Source organism: Lagopus muta, chromosome 20 (assembly GCF_023343835.1).
Source record: "Lagopus muta isolate bLagMut1 chromosome 20, bLagMut1 primary, whole genome shotgun sequence".
In the NCBI taxonomy this organism is placed as follows: Eukaryota; Metazoa; Chordata; class Aves; order Galliformes; family Phasianidae; genus Lagopus; species Lagopus muta.
The window spans coordinates 1,033,414-1,050,798 of record NC_064452.1 but is presented as its reverse complement, the minus strand read 5'-3'; the positions used below and the strand labels follow the sequence as shown (position 1 = coordinate 1,050,798).

The 17,385-nt window shown below is 46.6% G+C and overlaps 1 protein-coding gene across 16 annotated transcripts in view; it reads right to left on the bottom strand.

The window, feature by feature from the left end:
• Positions 1–17,385, bottom strand: part of MSI2 (musashi RNA binding protein 2) — a 184,098-nt gene that overhangs the window by 106,151 nt on the left and 60,562 nt on the right. For 15 of the 16 annotated variants that reach the window (XM_048967182.1, XM_048967176.1, XM_048967170.1 and 12 more), the window contains one exon: positions 12,121–12,213. The exons of the other annotated variant lie outside the window; for it this stretch is intronic. In XM_048967182.1, coding sequence (XP_048823139.1) covers positions 12,121–12,213 — 93 coding nt within the window. The remainder of the gene's footprint in view (positions 1–12,120; positions 12,214–17,385) is intronic. 16 annotated transcript variants of the gene reach the window in all.

Below are 17,385 nucleotides of genomic sequence, written 5' to 3'. Positions count from 1 at the left end.
CAGCTCGCTCCTGCGTTGCTGACTATTGATAGCTCGCTTCCATTTTGACAGAAGGGTTCTCAGAGCTCCAAACAGGAGTAAGAAAAATTTCAAAGACAGCACTGAGTAAATAGAGGCAAGGAAAGCCTGATGAGCTGAGCTGCACAGCCTGTGCGTAGGACAGCAGCACAGCATGGGGCAGCACAACAGTGACTCTTTACACAGCCCTTCACACAGCAGGAGAGGTCCTCCTCTCCATCCCTATCTTTCCCCCTTCTCCTATGTGAAGAGCTTGTTGCTGTCTCAGAAGTAAAGCAATCCTATCTCTACAAGGTATTTTTACTTCCTTCAAGTCAAAATACAGTCGGAAGGTCAAATGAAATACAGTTCTTCCACAGCACCTGACTTTGTGAACTTTGGAGCGTAAATCTAATTGAAGACTATGACAAAAGAAAGGAAAAAAATCAATACTGCTAGTTCTAGAATGTTAGTGCCATTCTTTTTCGTTTGTTTTCAGAAAGCACAGGATGGACAGGAGGAGGGCTTCACACCATCCACAAAGGGCAGAATTTGTGTTGCGCTTAAACAAACCTCTGGTTCACGCTGCCTTGAACTCAAGATCAGTATCTGTGCTGTTTTATCAGACCAGGTCTGATTTCTGTTCTTTTTCTTTTATTTTCCTTTTTAAAGGTTTATTTTTAAAAGAGCACCATGCAACAGGGCCTCATCCATTTCAGGAAAAGTAAACAAAATTCTTCACAGGGAGGGCTGGGATGAGAGAACAAAGCCTGCTAGACTAAACTGTACAGAGGTGCATTTATCTGTCATTATTTGGTATCACAGCAGCACAGTGACTTTGCCCAAGGTCAGGGCAAGGTGCTGCACACAGACACGCTCTCTCCCTCTTGGAGATGCTTGCAGCCACAGCAGCACCAGAGAATTCTCACCATTAGTCCCAGATTGTGGGTGAGGATCTGAATGAGATTAAAACAGCACAGCAAATCAGTGCCACGTCTGCACAGCAGACCTCCCAAACCTTGCTCCAACCATACCTCCTTCCTCCTCTTTCCTTCCCAGGCCACAAAACAACCAAGTGATCCCATAGGACCCATCAAGACCTGAGCAGTTTTAACACAACACTCGCACGCAAAGAAACAATGGTACATGGGATCCTGTGGGATCTCTATGACTTCTTGGTACAGTCCTGCTTTCTTATTTGGAACAGCAGAACTCCCTCACAGGAGAGTCCTAGAAAAGTCCTTTGGGCCCCTGGGTTCTCTCCACAGCGTTCCAGAACAGGAAGCTGAAGAGAGAGGTGAGGGGACAAGGGCTTCAGGCTGGTGGGGACAGGAGGCAAGCATGATAAATATTTAAATTCCTGCTTATTAGGAAATCCTTGGCAAATAACGTGAAGCCTGAAGGAGGTGTTAAAGAGATGCACACTCGGTATTATGGGAAGCTTAATGAGAAGCTGTAGCCATTATGTATGTATCATATATGCAAAACTAGGTGAGGCCCCTGTGGACTACTCCATTCTGCATGAAACTTTATAGACACTGTAATGCATTATTTTTAATGATTCCCTTGCCTACTTCGAGCTCTGGAAACCAAGAAGAGCTTCCCTATTTTCCTGGCGGTGTGTTAGCACCGATACCTTGCTGGTTGCTAGACTTCTAGGTTATTTTAATGAGAAATAATTGGGTTACTTTCCAAGATTCTGCAAAGCCAATACGTGAACAGGAACTCTGAAAGTTGCTCAGCGTTGCGGCGCACTTCACGTCCTCTACTGTCCACAGGGTTACTTCCCCTGGTAGACCATTTATCTACAAATAGGCCCACAAAAACGCTGGCACTTCTGCTAGTTCAAGTTTGCACTGTCATCATCCATCTCGAGGGAGAGCCAGGCCACAGAAACAACCAGCTGCAACATCACAACGATTGCCCCTGCAGGAGATGTATATAATGAAAATTGAAAGCTGCAGGATGAACTTCTTACATACTTGTCCTTTTGGTTTATTCATCAGAAATAATTATCTGTGCTCACATTTACAGGAGCACATACTTTATGACGTACATTAAAATTTAATGGATTTTTAATAATACTGTAACAACAGCAGGAGCAGAAAAAAGCTGTAATAATAAACCATATGTGCCGTGTTGGTGGGTAAATGGGGTTGAGCAAACATCGACTACATGGAACCAGCCTAGGACCAGTGAGGACGGGAAAAAGGAAATCCCATCTCCAGTACATAAAATCACAATGACTGTAATGCCAATGGCTTAGCTTAAAAATCTCCTGCAACGAGAGCAGAGTGCATGCATTAAATGAGCAAACACGAGTTTCTAGATTTCGGGAACCTACAGGCGACACCCAGCAGCTTTTGACAAGCATCCAAACTCCCCACATCAGCCGCTCCACCCATGAAACGGAAAGGAGCAACAAACCAACCCTGTGACTGTGCCTAGAGAATGTGTCTAAACCCCAATTTCCACTGTGCTAATTAGAGTATTTAAAGAGTATTTTATGAAGCTACTGATGTCTATTCCTTAAGCATCAGCAGAAATTACTGCTCCGGCAGGAGAGACTGACACTGGACACTCTCCTCCAGCTAAGAGTCAGTGCACAGCATCGCCGTGTCACCAATACTTGCACGGACATCTATTTATAGACTCAGAAATTATATATGTGGTGTCCCCACCAACAGTGACAAATCTTCATTCAGGCATGAGTCACCTATTCATAAGCACGTTTCCAAAAATAAATCCTATTTACCAGAATTAAATTCCACACGCTCAGGAGAAAAATGTCTCCTTAAAAACAAAACAGCAGAAGAAAGGCATGCTGGAAAAGCAAACAGTAGCAAACAAGCACCAAAGCCTTCGCCTGCAGGTCCTCACATTTGGTACGAGCACACTGCGACTGGAAGTGTTCAAGATGTAAAAATGAAGATGATTGCATGTTCTCATTACAAACCCCTGCCAAGGTCACCAGAGCCCTACCGTCCAAAAGCAAGTACCCAGAATATTCCTGGTGATTCACGCTTCGTAGGAATAGTCAGTATATTGCAGTTATTAGAGAGAGCAGACAGAATGCGCGCCAAGTAATCCCAGAAAATGTGGTGTTAAATAGAGGGTTCAAACCACAAAGCAGTTGATGGGGAATGTTAAAAATGTCAGCGTGGCTGAAAGACACTCACCAGTGGTGAATGTCAAATAGCGAGCTACTGTTCAGCAGTTCCAACAAGAAAGTAAGGATACGCGGGGAAAGGGACCCACGGTACAGTTACTGGTACAAATTACATCCAGAAAGCAAAGAAATAAATAGATTTTAAAAAATAATGCAAAAATGGAACAAGTTCAAACTTCTTTTATAGTAATAGTCTCCAGTTGAGCATAATCACCAAAGCTATAGTGATAAGATTGCCAAAACTAGACAAACATCTGTGAGATGAATTCATCTCAGAGGGGAAGCCAACAGCTTGTTATCATTAAAGAGGCAATGCTCTCCCTGCGTTTGAACTGCAGGCCGCCTTGTTACTGCGTTTGCTGAGGCAATTGCACCAGATGTTGGCAGCTATCTTCAGATGGATGACAAGCACCTGCTGTTGGGGAAATTAAATGCTCGTCGGCCTCCTATCCTTCAGGGGAGGGTGGGCCGGGAGGGGAAGAGGGGGAGTGGTGACGGCTGACCCTCTGAAATAAACCTATTTATGCAAAGTGACAGTAAGTGCTGGTTTGCCAAGCAGGGAAACAGAGTGGAAATTCATTGGATCTCTTCCATTGCCCCTGGTGAAATCTGCTCCCATCCTCCCCGTCCTGACAATTAACAGGAACCCATCCGGACCCGATGAACCACTCCTCACAGTGCTGGAGCAGCACAGGAACCTCCTGCAACGAGTCCCACCGGCACCACGAGCACACGCTGCGCATCAGCGCTGCAGGCACAACAACCCACCAGAGGGCACAGGTGTAAATGCCAGTGTTAAAACAAACAGTGCTGGTAGTGGGATCCTGCACGCGCTCAGACCTCTGCGATCTCACTGCCAGGGCCACCTGGTGCCATGGGGACGTGTCACTGCCTCTCTTCAGATCCCTTCCGCAGGGTCAGGAATGCCAGCAAAGGTCAGGATGGGCACTAAAATCCACTTTAAACGCTAAATGCACAGCTGCTTTTTTCCAACAAACTTGCTAATTTCCAAACTTCTGTGAAAGAAAAACTGCAAAATGTGGTCTTGTTTCACATGAGCTATCGTTTCATTCCCTCACCTCCTCCAACCTGTGCAATGAGGACACTGCAGCACAGCCCACACCTCACACTGCCAGCAGGGCCCAGATCCCTGCTTCAAAAACATTCTACCCTGGGCAATAAGCAGACACTACCATTGTTACTGCTACACACCAAAAACCTCTTGTGAATGCCCCTGTCAGAGACAAATGCTTGCTTGATCTAAACTGACCAAATGCATTTAGGTATTCTTCAGATTAAGAGGCAGCTAATCCTCATTCTGCTTAGATTATCTTAATTGGCTCTTCATTTGAGCTACTTTGCCCTTGTCCCCATTTCCGAAGATGCATTTATAAATACATACACTGCATCACACAGTGTAAACACGCAGTCTCTCCAGACCAGCACAGAGCCCCATGCTGTAGGGTTACCAATGGAACTCACACTAACCAGCCTGCTGCCCCTGGCTTCTACTCCACTGCCACTCAAATACGCCCAGGCACGTTTTTCTCTGCAAAAACAAATACTACATTCCCTTAACAGAGGTGTACGCATGTATGATGGATGTCAAATGAATTTAATCTCCTACCTCTATAAAATTAGCATAAGTTTAATTAAATCGGTCAGAGCTCAGTCTTGTGTGTGTGAACAAAGCTCTGTTACTTCACCTCTAGGATGGACCAAAAAGTCATCCTGTTGGTTCTTACTGCCCTGACAGAATAGCACCGAAATACATATGAAGAACAAGAACACAAACAAGAACTAGAAGGCTCACCACACTTAAACACCAACGAAATGTTTTTCCATTAGAAAAACATCAGTTTCTTAAAATCAGTACAGAGCTCAAATCTGGCATTTCCTTGATGCTCTGCACAGGGCCGCGGCGCTGGGGGCAGAGGGCAGCTGTGCCCCAATCCCTGCAGCCAGCTGCTGAACGAGCCGTGCCATCCATTTCCCGCTGCAAAAGGCGCTACTACAGCAACATGGGCTCCTTCCACACTTGAAACAATTCGTATGAAGTTCCTCACAGATACTTCTAAAAGCATCCAGACTCAAAGCTGCTATCAGAGTGCAACACTAACATTTCCTTCAGAGCAGACCTGAATCTTCAAGCCCACCCACCCACGTTGGGATGAATCCAAGGGCACTGCAGGGATAATCTGAAGATGTTAGCAAACATGATTAGCTGAAGTTGTTAGGCACATTACATCATGTTTTTATAGAACAGAGACAGAACGAAAAATCAGATTTCATAGGGTCTCAGAAAAGATACAGGTAATTTTAATGGTTTTGGCCCTGTTGCAAAATTGCTACATGCTGCAAGCAAGCATTCATGTGCATGCTGGAAAAGTTAACATGAATGTTTTCTTCTAACTTCTTTCATCCAAATGCAGCCCCCGGCCAATTGCTGATTCAGTCTCAGGTGCCTCAGGTCAGCAGCAGTGTGCCATGCCCTGCGAGCTCAGGATCAGAACTGCTCCCAAGACGAACACAGAACACCAGCCGTGACTTCACAAAAAGGAAAAGAAAGAAAAAGACGATAAAGTTTTCTTTAAAAGCCACATTGAAACCAAGGACGCAGGCGCTGCCCAGCAGCTCCCAGCCGGGTGTTGGAGCCGCGCTCTGGCAGAGCTGCAGCACTCAGCTGGGCAGCACAGCACCGAAGTGCTGCACGGAGCTCAGCCCAGCCGTCCAATCGCTCGCACCGTGCGCTCAGCCCGCACCGAGGCCACACGGCTGAAGGCTGCGAATGACAGGACTGTTGGCATATTTACATTTCCCATGCCCTACAGAGCTCACTAAGAAAGAAAGGCAAGGAAATGTAAGGCAAGATAAAACAGCTTGCCCAAAGTCAGACAGCAAGTGGGTGGCACAGTGGGAAACAGAAGACAGATGTTCGGGGCCCCGGCTCCCCACCACAATTACCTCATCTCACACGGGTTACAGCACAAAGGCTGCCGTGCCGTTTCATTTAGGCAGAGCAAGAAAGGAAATAAAATCATGCTTTAAACTTCTGCTGTGCTCTGATACAGCCGCCTTGCCCGCAAATCCTGCCTTAACATTTCCTCTTTTCATAAAATCCAGGTAGAAACCAACCGCTAATTTATAACAAAACCACTTCCACAAAGCATGTGTCTTGTTACAGACCTCCTAAAAACTGACTTCCTGTGTACAAGCTCTCATTCAGAGAATGAAAACACTTTTTTTTAAAGCAACAATCGAGTTCCTTGGTTTGTAAAAAAAAAAAAGAAAAAAGGAAAAAGAAAGAGCATGCGTGGGAGTGAGCAGAAATAATAAAAGCGCTCCAGGCCACGAGGGACCACTGCATCCCAGATCTCTTTGTCACATGCCAAAGCAAAAATTTAAAGGAATATTCATTATCCTGCAGAGTAACACAGACACAACATCCAAACCAGGAACTCCGGAAATAGCAGGACTTAATGCCTGAGGGCAGGGCAGGCAGCACAGCGCCCAGCAGCACCGCTCATCGCTGCTGCAAACAACCTGCTCATCTGGGGTCAATCTAAGGAGCTGCAATGAAGCAAATTAAGCAGCTCCTCCCAAAGCGCTCCCAGGTAACTTAGGAAGAAGAATGTAAGGGCCTGAACGCTATTTAACAACAGGCCAAGAGCTCAGGACCTCTCTGAAGGGAATGGTGACATAAGCAGCAGCTTAAGCAAAGGAAAAAAAAAAAAAAAAAAAGAGCCAACATCCTCTGTTTTGTATTTATAAACTATTTCAGGAACTTGGGCTATTACAGACAAGAACATAAACGAGCCCAAATCTGTCCCTCAATTTCATAAAATATCACCACTTCCCAAATACTGAATCTGGAAATACAGTACTGAAACATGTGGCAAGCTAACAGCTTGTCATATCAAAAAATGATTCTTCTGCAAAGCAAATATTTTGAGAATGACCATCCACGTATCCCATTAACCATTAACTCTACACATCAACGCCCAAGAGATGTAACAACGCAATTCAGACTGTTTGCCAAGCCAAAATTAACTCTGCTTTCACTTTCATGCCAGCAGAACTCCCTGTACCTCCTGGCTCTGGCCGCAGCTCCACGCAGACTCCCAATCCCCAGGACACAAAACCAGGAGCAAAGCACCTTTTCTCATGCTAATAACTCCATTGCAATAACATCTTCAGAGGCCACACTCAAGGTCTGAGGGAAAAGTAAACCAGTGAAGTGCTTAATACTCCAATGGCGCATTAACTCATTCACACCCAGACAGCCCTGCCAAGCCAGGAGGAGTTTTCTTTCATGCTTTCCTGATTTATATTTTCACAGCTGTCAGAGAGAAAAGCATGTAGGAAGCACATGACGTAAACCACCCGATTAGGCTAAAATCCTCCATGTGGATCACACCTCCTTCCCTCCCCTCTTCCACTGCAGTTTCATGCAGAAAGTAGAGGGACTTTTTGTCTGTTACTGAAAGCAGATTACTTTTTTTAAAGGTTAAACTAGTCATTATTTGCACTGCTGTCCCTGTTACAACACATGACGGCATAAAAGGAAAGGAGCAAATTCTCATCCTGACGCTTTGCTCCCTGCAGCACCACAGCTCTGCCCGCCTCGCACCCCAGCCCTGGTGGCAGCAAGGAGGGTTTAGGAGCAGCCTCCTTGTATTTGTTAACTGTAACGAGACAGGAAGCCACGGCTGCAGAAGGGAGAGATCAGAAGAACGTAATCTTTCAAAAACACAACAGTTTTGCGGGAGAAAAAAACCCAAACCAACATCTGAAACCAGAAATTATTATTCCACTGGCCTGTTCTGTGCCTCACAGGAAATAACAAGCAACTGTACGAAACCCTTCACATCCAGAGAGGTAATTCAGAAATCCTCTCTTCTTCCAAATTTTCCAAATCTTAAAAGCCATTCTTGAGGAAACAACGTACTCTGGGCAAAGCTGAAGCATGCCTGCAATTTGTCTGAGGGACCTGGTGGCAAGCCCCAACAGAAAGCAAAACTAATGCATGCATCTCTGTTCTGATTTTATGTGGAACTTTAAAATAAAAACCAAATGCTACAGCGCCCATCCCAAAAGTCATTTCAGGATTGCTGTGGAAGACAAAACAGAGCAAACGCTCCTGCTTTGAGATGGTGAAAGCAAGCACAACAGCTGGAGCCACCAGCACCAGCACTGCTCTGCCAGCAGTTTAAAATAACTGTATGCAAAGCAGTCCACAAAAATATTTCAGACTTCACCTTAAGAAAAACCACTTTTTTTTGAAGTATAAACTTAGTGTTTTCTCTACCTCACAAGAAAATACATCTTTTCTTCCAGAACAGTCATATCTGCACTGATCTAAATAGCTGAGGACAGCCAAACGTACCTGTAACAAAACCGTTCCCAGCAAGCTGGAAACATGGGCTGGAAATACCCGGTTTCATTCAAAAGACGGCACCCCCAGGACTGGCTGTAGCCCTGCACGAAGAACACCACTGAACAGAACTGATCCAACAGCTGGGTCCAGAACTGCCCGGTGCCATCAGGGCCCCCCTGGCACCGCTCTGCACTCCCAGCCCAGGGGGCCCAGCCTGTGCTGCAGGCCCGGCTCAGCCCGGGCAGCGATGGGGTTAAGGCAGTGCCAGACCGCAGGCGCTGGCGGCCGACCAGGAGGGACATGGGAACCAGGGCAGCCAGCTATAAAGGCCTTATTGTAGCAGCCCACTGGATTGGAAATGACTTGTAGGCCTAATGAAACAAAACTTTGGCAGTAAAACAGAATGAAAGGAATGAGACAATAAAAGACAGGAACAAAGGGAGCAGAGTTGTTTCAGCTTAGGAAAATAAGCTCACTTTGTTGTTGGGAAAAGCCAAAGCCGATTAGGATAAACCAATGACTAGGCATAAGTCTTCCAAACTAATTACACAGTTCGCCATGTGAAGTGTAACTGCAAGTCACAAAATAAGGACTACATTACTTTCACAGGAGCGCAACGAAGCTACCCAGTACTGCGGACCCACAGGGGTCCCTCACCACCCTCGCTTGCAGCTGGAGACGCGCAGGATGCGCTCGCCCTGACAGAAGTGCAGACAGACGAAGGCCCCTCTGCCACCACAGCCCAGGGTGAGGTGCAGCGAAGCTGAGCTCTGCTCCCAAACTGCTTCTGGAAGCACTGAGCACCGCAAGAGGCGCTGAGCCCAGGGAGCAGCTTGGACATGCAGAGGGCAGCCGGGCCCCTCCTGCAGCCGGCCACCAGGCCTTAATTACACTGCTCTGCGCTCTGTTAAGGCTTTTGATTTTATGCAGGTCATTTTTCCCTGTCTTCCTCTGAATGATGGCAGGGATTCCCACAGATCTTCAGCTTTACTGAAAGAAATAACTATCATATCAGAAGCTTCACAATAAAAGTCTCAAGAGTTATCATTACCACATTTGTTGGTGTGCTAGCTGGCAGGCATTTCCACTGGTGAAGTCAGGAAAGAAGGTTTATTAAAGGCAGTTTTCTTTCTACTGGAGAGAAAGGTTCTGACATTTACTTTTCAGAAAGAAACTATTTCAAATTCAACACTTCAGGGCCCTTCGTGCCAACTCCCGTTAAATTAGTGCGTCAGCTTGGCCCAAAGCTGCATGGCTGTAACCACGGGCTGCACTGAGAGCAACCTCCAGTTACCAGAACAACCGCCCCTGGTTGCAAAGCTCTTCTCTGCAGCAAGTACAGACAGGATTCTGAGAAGCACGGCAGCCGTTAAGCAATTTTATTCACACCAATAAGAAAGCTCAGCATTTCAAAGAGGAAGTCACCTGAGATGTTCTTATCAAGCATGGGCGGCTCTGCTGCTCTCTAATTATGTAACGCAATTGCCTTTTATTTTAAGAAAGCGCTAACCAAATGCAATCCTTGCCATCAGTCATAACGCACTGTTCCTACTGCAATGACTTGACAGGAGAGGGGTGTGCTGAGCAGGACACAGACACATCACCAGCCTCTGCCACCACGAGCCTGCAACCAAAAGCAGCAAGTGAAGGTAAGGCCTGGGAAGGAGATGGGCATGGAAGAGAAGGAAGCAGCTCCTACAGGTCCCACAGGGACAGCCCTCCCTGTGCCTGAACAACCCACCCACTGCAGTGCACTGAGCCACCTGAACCAGCTGGACCACAAGTCCACGATTCTGAGGGTCACTAATCACCTCTGCTCCTTCTCACAGCTGGAGCCTGGCAGGCATCACCTCAGACACCCCCAAACCAAACTGCCAGCTGACAAACACCACAGTGCAGTCAAGAGCACTTGAGCGCCTCCAAAATGCCACTGCCTTCAAACTCTCCTCCTGATCACAATGTAGCACCGAGATGCACCAGACAGGGATGCACCTGGAAAATGCTACTGGGCAGCACCCTGCTGGCCCTGAGTCCCACAGCAGCCCAGTCCCAAGGACTGCCAGCCTCAGCGAGATGAACCCCGGCTCCACTGCCAAAGGGAAGGGTTTCAGCCCTGCTCACAACTTACACAATTATTTCCAGCTCCTTCATTTTTCAGCCTTCAACTGATAACACCTGAAGAGTATCTGATTCTTCAGAAGTGTTGCTTTCTGAAAACCCTTCTTTAAAGTCAAGAAAGGCAGAGCACAAAAACAGGAACTGAAGCATCCCGAACCACAAGTTGCTACCGAAAAAATGCAGTCCAATTGTCTGCGTTATCAAGGACTGCAAAACTGCAAACATGAAACTACCAGATGGTGAAATTAAAAAGACTAGATTAAGAGAGCATCCAGCCAATATGCAAAGCACTTTTATTGAAACTATTATTAACTTCAAAAATACAGGTTAGAGGAGTTCCGCAATTAGAAGTAACTACAGAAGAAACATCCAAAAGCTCGTGTAATCCTTTAATAAAAGGCTCAGCAGGCTGTAAACATCCTGCCGGAATCGAAGATTATTATTGAAAATAAAGTGAACGGCTTGAAAAACAACTACCAATCCAGCACAGGAACACTTTATAAACTCCCCTCCTCAGCTCTCAACAAAATACTGCCTGGCCAAGGCATTTCAGAGCCAGATAAAAGAAACATAAACTGACTACAAGGAATGGGAGCTGCTTTGCTTTGGGATATCCCACTGCGTGCTCAGGCAATCACGCATCTAAATCATCAGTCGATGCAATCCAAAAGGCAGAAACCGAGCCGCACGGAGCGCCGAAGGTCCAGCGCCCATGGGGAGCACTGCGCTCAGGGCCTGCCCACCCCGCCTGCCGTCAGCTCAGCACAGCCAGCAGCGCTGCGCCGCACCGGGGCCCCACGCCGCACTGGCGCCCACCGCAGGGTGCGAGCTGTTCTGCTGCACAAGAGAACAGTGGTGCAAGGCCCAGGCTTCCGTCGGACAGCACCGACTCCACGCCTAACTCTGCTTTTAATGACCTCAGGACTCCATGTGTGCTTCACAAGGGCCTTGCTAAAGATTCTTCAGTAAGAACCAGAAGGATAATCTGGTGACTTCCATTCCCCTCTTGCTGTTCACATGGTTCCTAAAGGCATTTCACAACTTCGCAAGCTCTCTCACACACCTCCGTGCCTCCTTCAGCTGCTGGAATCAGGGCTCACAGGAGGCTTACGTTATGGAGCAGACAACTGTGTAATCGTTCAGGTAAGGGTCGCGTTCCTCCTGAACAAACAAATTCAACTCCCAGTGATTTTTGTTGTTGTTGTTTTGATTTTTTTTTTAACCCTGAGCAGTGCTGACAATGCTGGATGATGCTGTACACATTCAAATGCAGCAAACAATAGGAACCACAAAACAAACTTAAATAGGCTTCAAAAAAAATTAGACTGCAAAGCAGAAAATGTGGCTCTCCTTTGAGCGCAGGCCTCACTGCACTTCTGTTTTTTCAAAACACTTTAAAAAGAAAGGGAAAAAAAGGAAGAATTCAAAGAATGCAGCGCTCACTCAGGCAGGAACTTACCTTGCCAAACTGCTCAAAGTATTGCTTTACGTCTTCCACTACTGTATTAGCCGATAATCCACCTACAAATATTTTCTTTGTTCTTGTGACCATCTGCAAGAAATTACAAGACAAGCATATGGTTTAACCAGATTATTTCAAACAATATGTGGAAAAAAAATATATTCTTCAGATGCCATCCCTAGCCCAGTTAATGAGAATATTTCTCTACAAAAGCAATTCAGATTCTATTTGATTAGATACTTTTTTTCTTTGTCTTGTTTTGTTTTTGTTTGAGAAATGGATGAGTAAAGGCACTCAATAACAACTCTAGCCCCCGGATATTTTTTTTTAATAAATGATTTTTATTGTGCTTCTCAATGCAAATATAAGGGAAAAAGGATTCCTCATAGCTACCGTCTCAGAAAGGCACGGCATTTTTCCCCCCTTCTTTCCTAAAGACAAAGCACACTCTTTAGCAGACACAAGGCAATTCCATCCAACTGAACTGCCCTGATATTAAGTTTCCACAGGCGGCTTTAAAAGGAACTTGCACAATTACTTCGATATTCTCCAGGAGGCGAGACCCCACAGCCCAGGCTGGTCCACACAAAGCAAAGGAATGATGCTGGAGCACTGTGGAGCACTTCCAGGTGACCCATCACCCACAACCCTTTGAGATGGACAGGACTCAGCCCAAGGACCCGAGCCCTTAGGAGCAGCAGCAGTAGGGCAGTGGGTGTCACTGCAGGGCCAGTCCACCACCAATGGGCCGCCGCACAGCAGCACAGACCCATCACTCCCATCTCTGCTGCCATTCAAATCAAACATTTCCCTCCATCACTCCCCACCCATGCTTTACAGAGCTGCACTTTTTTTTTTTTTTAAGGAAAAAAAAATAGTGTAAAAATTCAATTATTTTTTCCTGAATGCAATCTGGGACTCTGAAATTGAAGCCCAAGCATACATTTTCCTGTATAAAATTGTCATTTACAAATAAAGAATTGGCTAAAGCCAACTTGTAACTAAAGGATTTCGCAGGGCTGCCAGGAGCCCTCTGCCTGCTGGCATCTGATGAAGATCAGGCCAAGCTCCTGTTGTCATACAAAAGAGGGAGGAAAGCAATTATTCTAAAGCAATATTTGAAATTATCTTCATTTTTATATTTGACCAAGAAAGAAAAAAAGAGAGAAATACTTCTTTTAGAAAGAAGATTGAAGGTTAAAAAAAAAAAAAGAAAAAGACTATTTTGTTTCAATAGCTTCAGTCAAAGAAAATACAGGTAATGACAAGCAAATTCACAACATTTCAATACTGTGTGCTGTGAGATGGGAAATGGTTTCAGAAATCACTTCTAGATACAGAAGTGAAGGCCAAAATGAAGCCTGCCCTCACAATCCCTGCTCTCAGACGGCTCCAGTACTCAGCACTCACTGCCCAGGCAAAGAACGCAGCCCTGGGGAAGGCCAGGTCAGGCTGAGGGGCACCAGCACGTAGAGCTGAGCCAGGCACGGAGTTTCTGTTCAAAACCAAAGGCTTTTTAAAATCAGAATGTCTCGTTTGGCTGTGAAAACACACCTGCATATCTTTAACCAAAATATCCTACAATTCTACAGAAACACACGTATAGGTGAGTGCAGGAGTTGGGCTCGCTGACCCTTCTTGGCCCCTTTTCACTTGGGATGTTCTGTGATACACCTAAGAACAACCCGCTGTGCCATCCGTCTGCACTCACTCACAGCGCCGTGCCAGCAGGCAGCGACAGGAAGCCATCGGAGCCGATCCATCACAACCCCTCGGAGCAGCACTGGGCGCCGGGTCGGCCAGCAGGCACCACTGCCAGCTCCACACCTCAGCAACGTGCAGCAAAGCAGAGCTGTCGACGGCTATCGGAAGCTCTGCACAGAACACAGACTCCACGTGTTTCTGGAGTCTCTGCACGCTGATGGCGTCTGTCTGTGCTGTAGTGGGAATCGACAGGGGAGAGGGAGACCTAACGGTGCTTATGAAGTCCACTAATGGTGAGTATCTGCAGAACCGCTTTGTTTGTGCACGGTGTTGGTGCTGCAGTTAATCAAAACTCAACATGTGACTAAACTGCGAAGAGTCACTCAAGGTTACAATCTCTCTCTTGGCTTGGCTCTTCAGAAATACATCTGCCTTTGTGTTTGGCAAACACTTTAGCTGGTGCAGAAGCAGGAAAAAACGCCGTGCTTCAGCACGACAGCTCTTCTGGTTTGATGGCATTTTGTGCTAGGCTAAGGTCGTAATGAGATCGGTTTGTGGCACATCAAGCCAGTCTTCCCAGAAGAAGAGGCTGAAGACTGCCTCTGGAAACAGATCCGTCCCACAGGAGCGGAACCCAGCCCAGGCGACACGAAGGAACGCACGGCTCTGCAGAGCTTGTGCCTCCAGCTCTGCGCCCGTCTGTACCCGCACACATCAATTTTGTTCTTAGGCTGCTTTGTTCTTTTCCCCCCCATTCTCTCTTGCTATCATGACTATGAAAATGGGCAAAGGGGATTTATGAAAGAATTTTTGGAATTTAAAGAACTTCAGAATCTCAGGCACCAAACCCCCAGCACGTGCAGAGCGCCGAGGCCCAGCTCACACTGCGCAGGAATTCTGCGTTTGACTTCAGGACAACGGCTGTAAGAATCATTTCCTTCCCATTCTCAACGTCTCAGAATGGTGGAAATGGACTGGAGTACTAATAATGAATCTGCATCACAAATTGCTGAAATTAGCATTAGTTTCAGATTAAACTAATTATGCATATATAACAGTTTTCCAGAGCACTTTCCTCTTGTGCTTCTGAGTGTGTGTGTGGGTGCATGTATATTCCAGCTTGCTCACCTCATCTGCAGTTTGACATTTCATCATTTCTAATGCATCCGCCTTCTAAATAGGTTTGTAATTGGAAAAATCATCTCTAGTATATATGCTGAACTGCATTTTATACCCCATTGTGTTGTACATCCAAACTACAGCATTACCTCTAATTAAAAACAACAATAACTCATGTAATAGGGGAAGCGATCTTGTTAACTAAATTGCTAGGCTTCTTTAGCAGAACAAAAACCATAAGCAAGAATTCTCCAGGTTTTTTGTGGTGGGTTTTTTTTTTTTTTTTGGCCTCCAGGATCCTCACAGCAACTTCCAAAAAGCTCTTAAGAAACAAACCGGAACACAGTGCAAAGCCCACGATGAAAGAAAGAACATTTACTGAAAGCTGCCAACTTTTCTCCATTCACAAAGTGAGCAAACACCCCACCAGCCATCCTCTCAGCCAGAACCACTGTATGGTTGAGAAATGACGGACGTATTTCCTGCATAGTACTACATACCTTCAGCTAGCAAACATCAGGCACTCAAAGCTCCCCAAGAGCAAGAAAAACTCAATCCTGTGTAAAGGCAGCACAGCTTTACGTGCCACGTACAACACGCTTAAGTATTCAAAATAGGATTTCAGCAAGACTTAGCCAGTGCAAATACCTTGTGCCTGACCCCTGTGTAAGCTAATGTCATCCTGTGAGAACCAACGCCAGCTACAGAAGGGACGCAGCAATGAAAGGGCTCTTTAATTCCACCCAGCAGCACAGATTCCTGGTGGGGTCACTCAGTTCCCTTGATTTCTGTGGAAAATACAGACAGACTGTATTCTCCCAAGCCGTTCATCAACAAAACCAATTTAGTCCCAGCTGTCTTCCTAGTTTTCAGCTGTCTTTGGTTTTGATGTTAAGCTTGAGAGAGCTGGTTTTTGGCTGGTTGTTTGCTGGTTTTGCCCCCTGCCAGATGCCCGTGGTATCGGCAGGAGGCAGAACAAGCAACGTGGCTTTTATGCAGCAGAGCAGCACCAGCCAGAACCAACTGCAGGGCTGCAGCCCTGGCAGAGCCATCCCCAGTGCTGTCCTGGCTGCAGCCAGCCTCCACAGAGCTCCTGGGAGCAGCAGCAGCACAGCCGGGGCAGCACAGCCCCCCCACACACAGCCACAACCAGCTGCCCATGCTCCCAAAAATGAGCCCCAGCTGGGACAGCTCAGCATTTCTTTGAGCAAAACGTGGCTTCAAGTTTCAAATCAAAAGATACAGTGAAATTCACCAGAGCCGGACTTCACACCCTCCAGAGAACAGGAATAGATCACAGCCCCTCAGCCCTGATTCAACTACTTGCTCTGAATCCCGCAGGGCTGTTCCCTCCTCCTCCACTCCAGGTTACTCTTTTTATGCGTAGGAGAAGCGAGGTCTGGAGGCAGGAAGAGGAGAACAGAGCAAATCTATTTAAATCCCCCAGTCGTGTTAGCTTCTCACACACAGTTATGGGAAGAAAGGTAACTAAATATTCACTGACTGCAGACGACTCATCCACCATACCAGCTTGATTACTGCTCAGCAGTGCTTCAAAACTGCGCTGATACGTTAAATGAAGACAATTATTGCTATAGGAAGACATCTCAGGACCACAAAAGGAGACCACTGTTCAATATGAAGATGTACCAAGGGAAGGATTTTTGCAATACCCACGTAATGTGGGGACAAAAGTCCCAGAGAGAAGCAATTTAGCCTACAGATTTTGCAGCAGAGTCCTCTTGCAGAACTTCACCTTGTACTGCAGGACAGGGGGGACAGCGTTCTGCCCAGGGCCCTCCATACAAAGGCACGGCAGCAGCGCTCAGTGGGAACACAGCAGAGCTGACCATCACAAGGTTCATCAATTCCACTATTCATGTTTTATTGTTTTCTGGAAGGAAACGGTGCCATACCAAAAAAAACAACCAGAAAGCTTTGTCCTCCACCAGGACACCCAGCAGTAAGAGAACACCTTTCCAAGGGCACGTTCAGCAGCAGGGCTCTCAGCGAAGCAGCCTCTTCACCAGGCTGCACCAAAGTAGGTCAGAGTGGGAAGCCCAGCTCCCATCGACACAAAACGCCCAGCTAAGAGTCTTCCCAATATTTCTGTGATTTGAGTCATAACGACCCCATTAAAATCCATACGTGAGTTAGAGCAGCCAAAGCTGAGTGCCTTTGATTTGCTGTCATGCTTGCCTACGGCTGCAGCTGTCACGGGCTGCTGGGCATCGCAGACAGCAGGGGACATTGCCAGGTTGCCCCACAACCCCTGCCCAGGCAAAAGCCCCCAGAGTCACAGGGCCACCCTCAAACACACATCCTGCACAGGTCTCCTCAGCCAAAGCCATCACTGCTGGACAAACTGACGCAGGGCAGAGCCACTGGCAAAAAACTGTCCCATGGGCAAAATCTATCATCTTCCCCTCCCTCACTGCT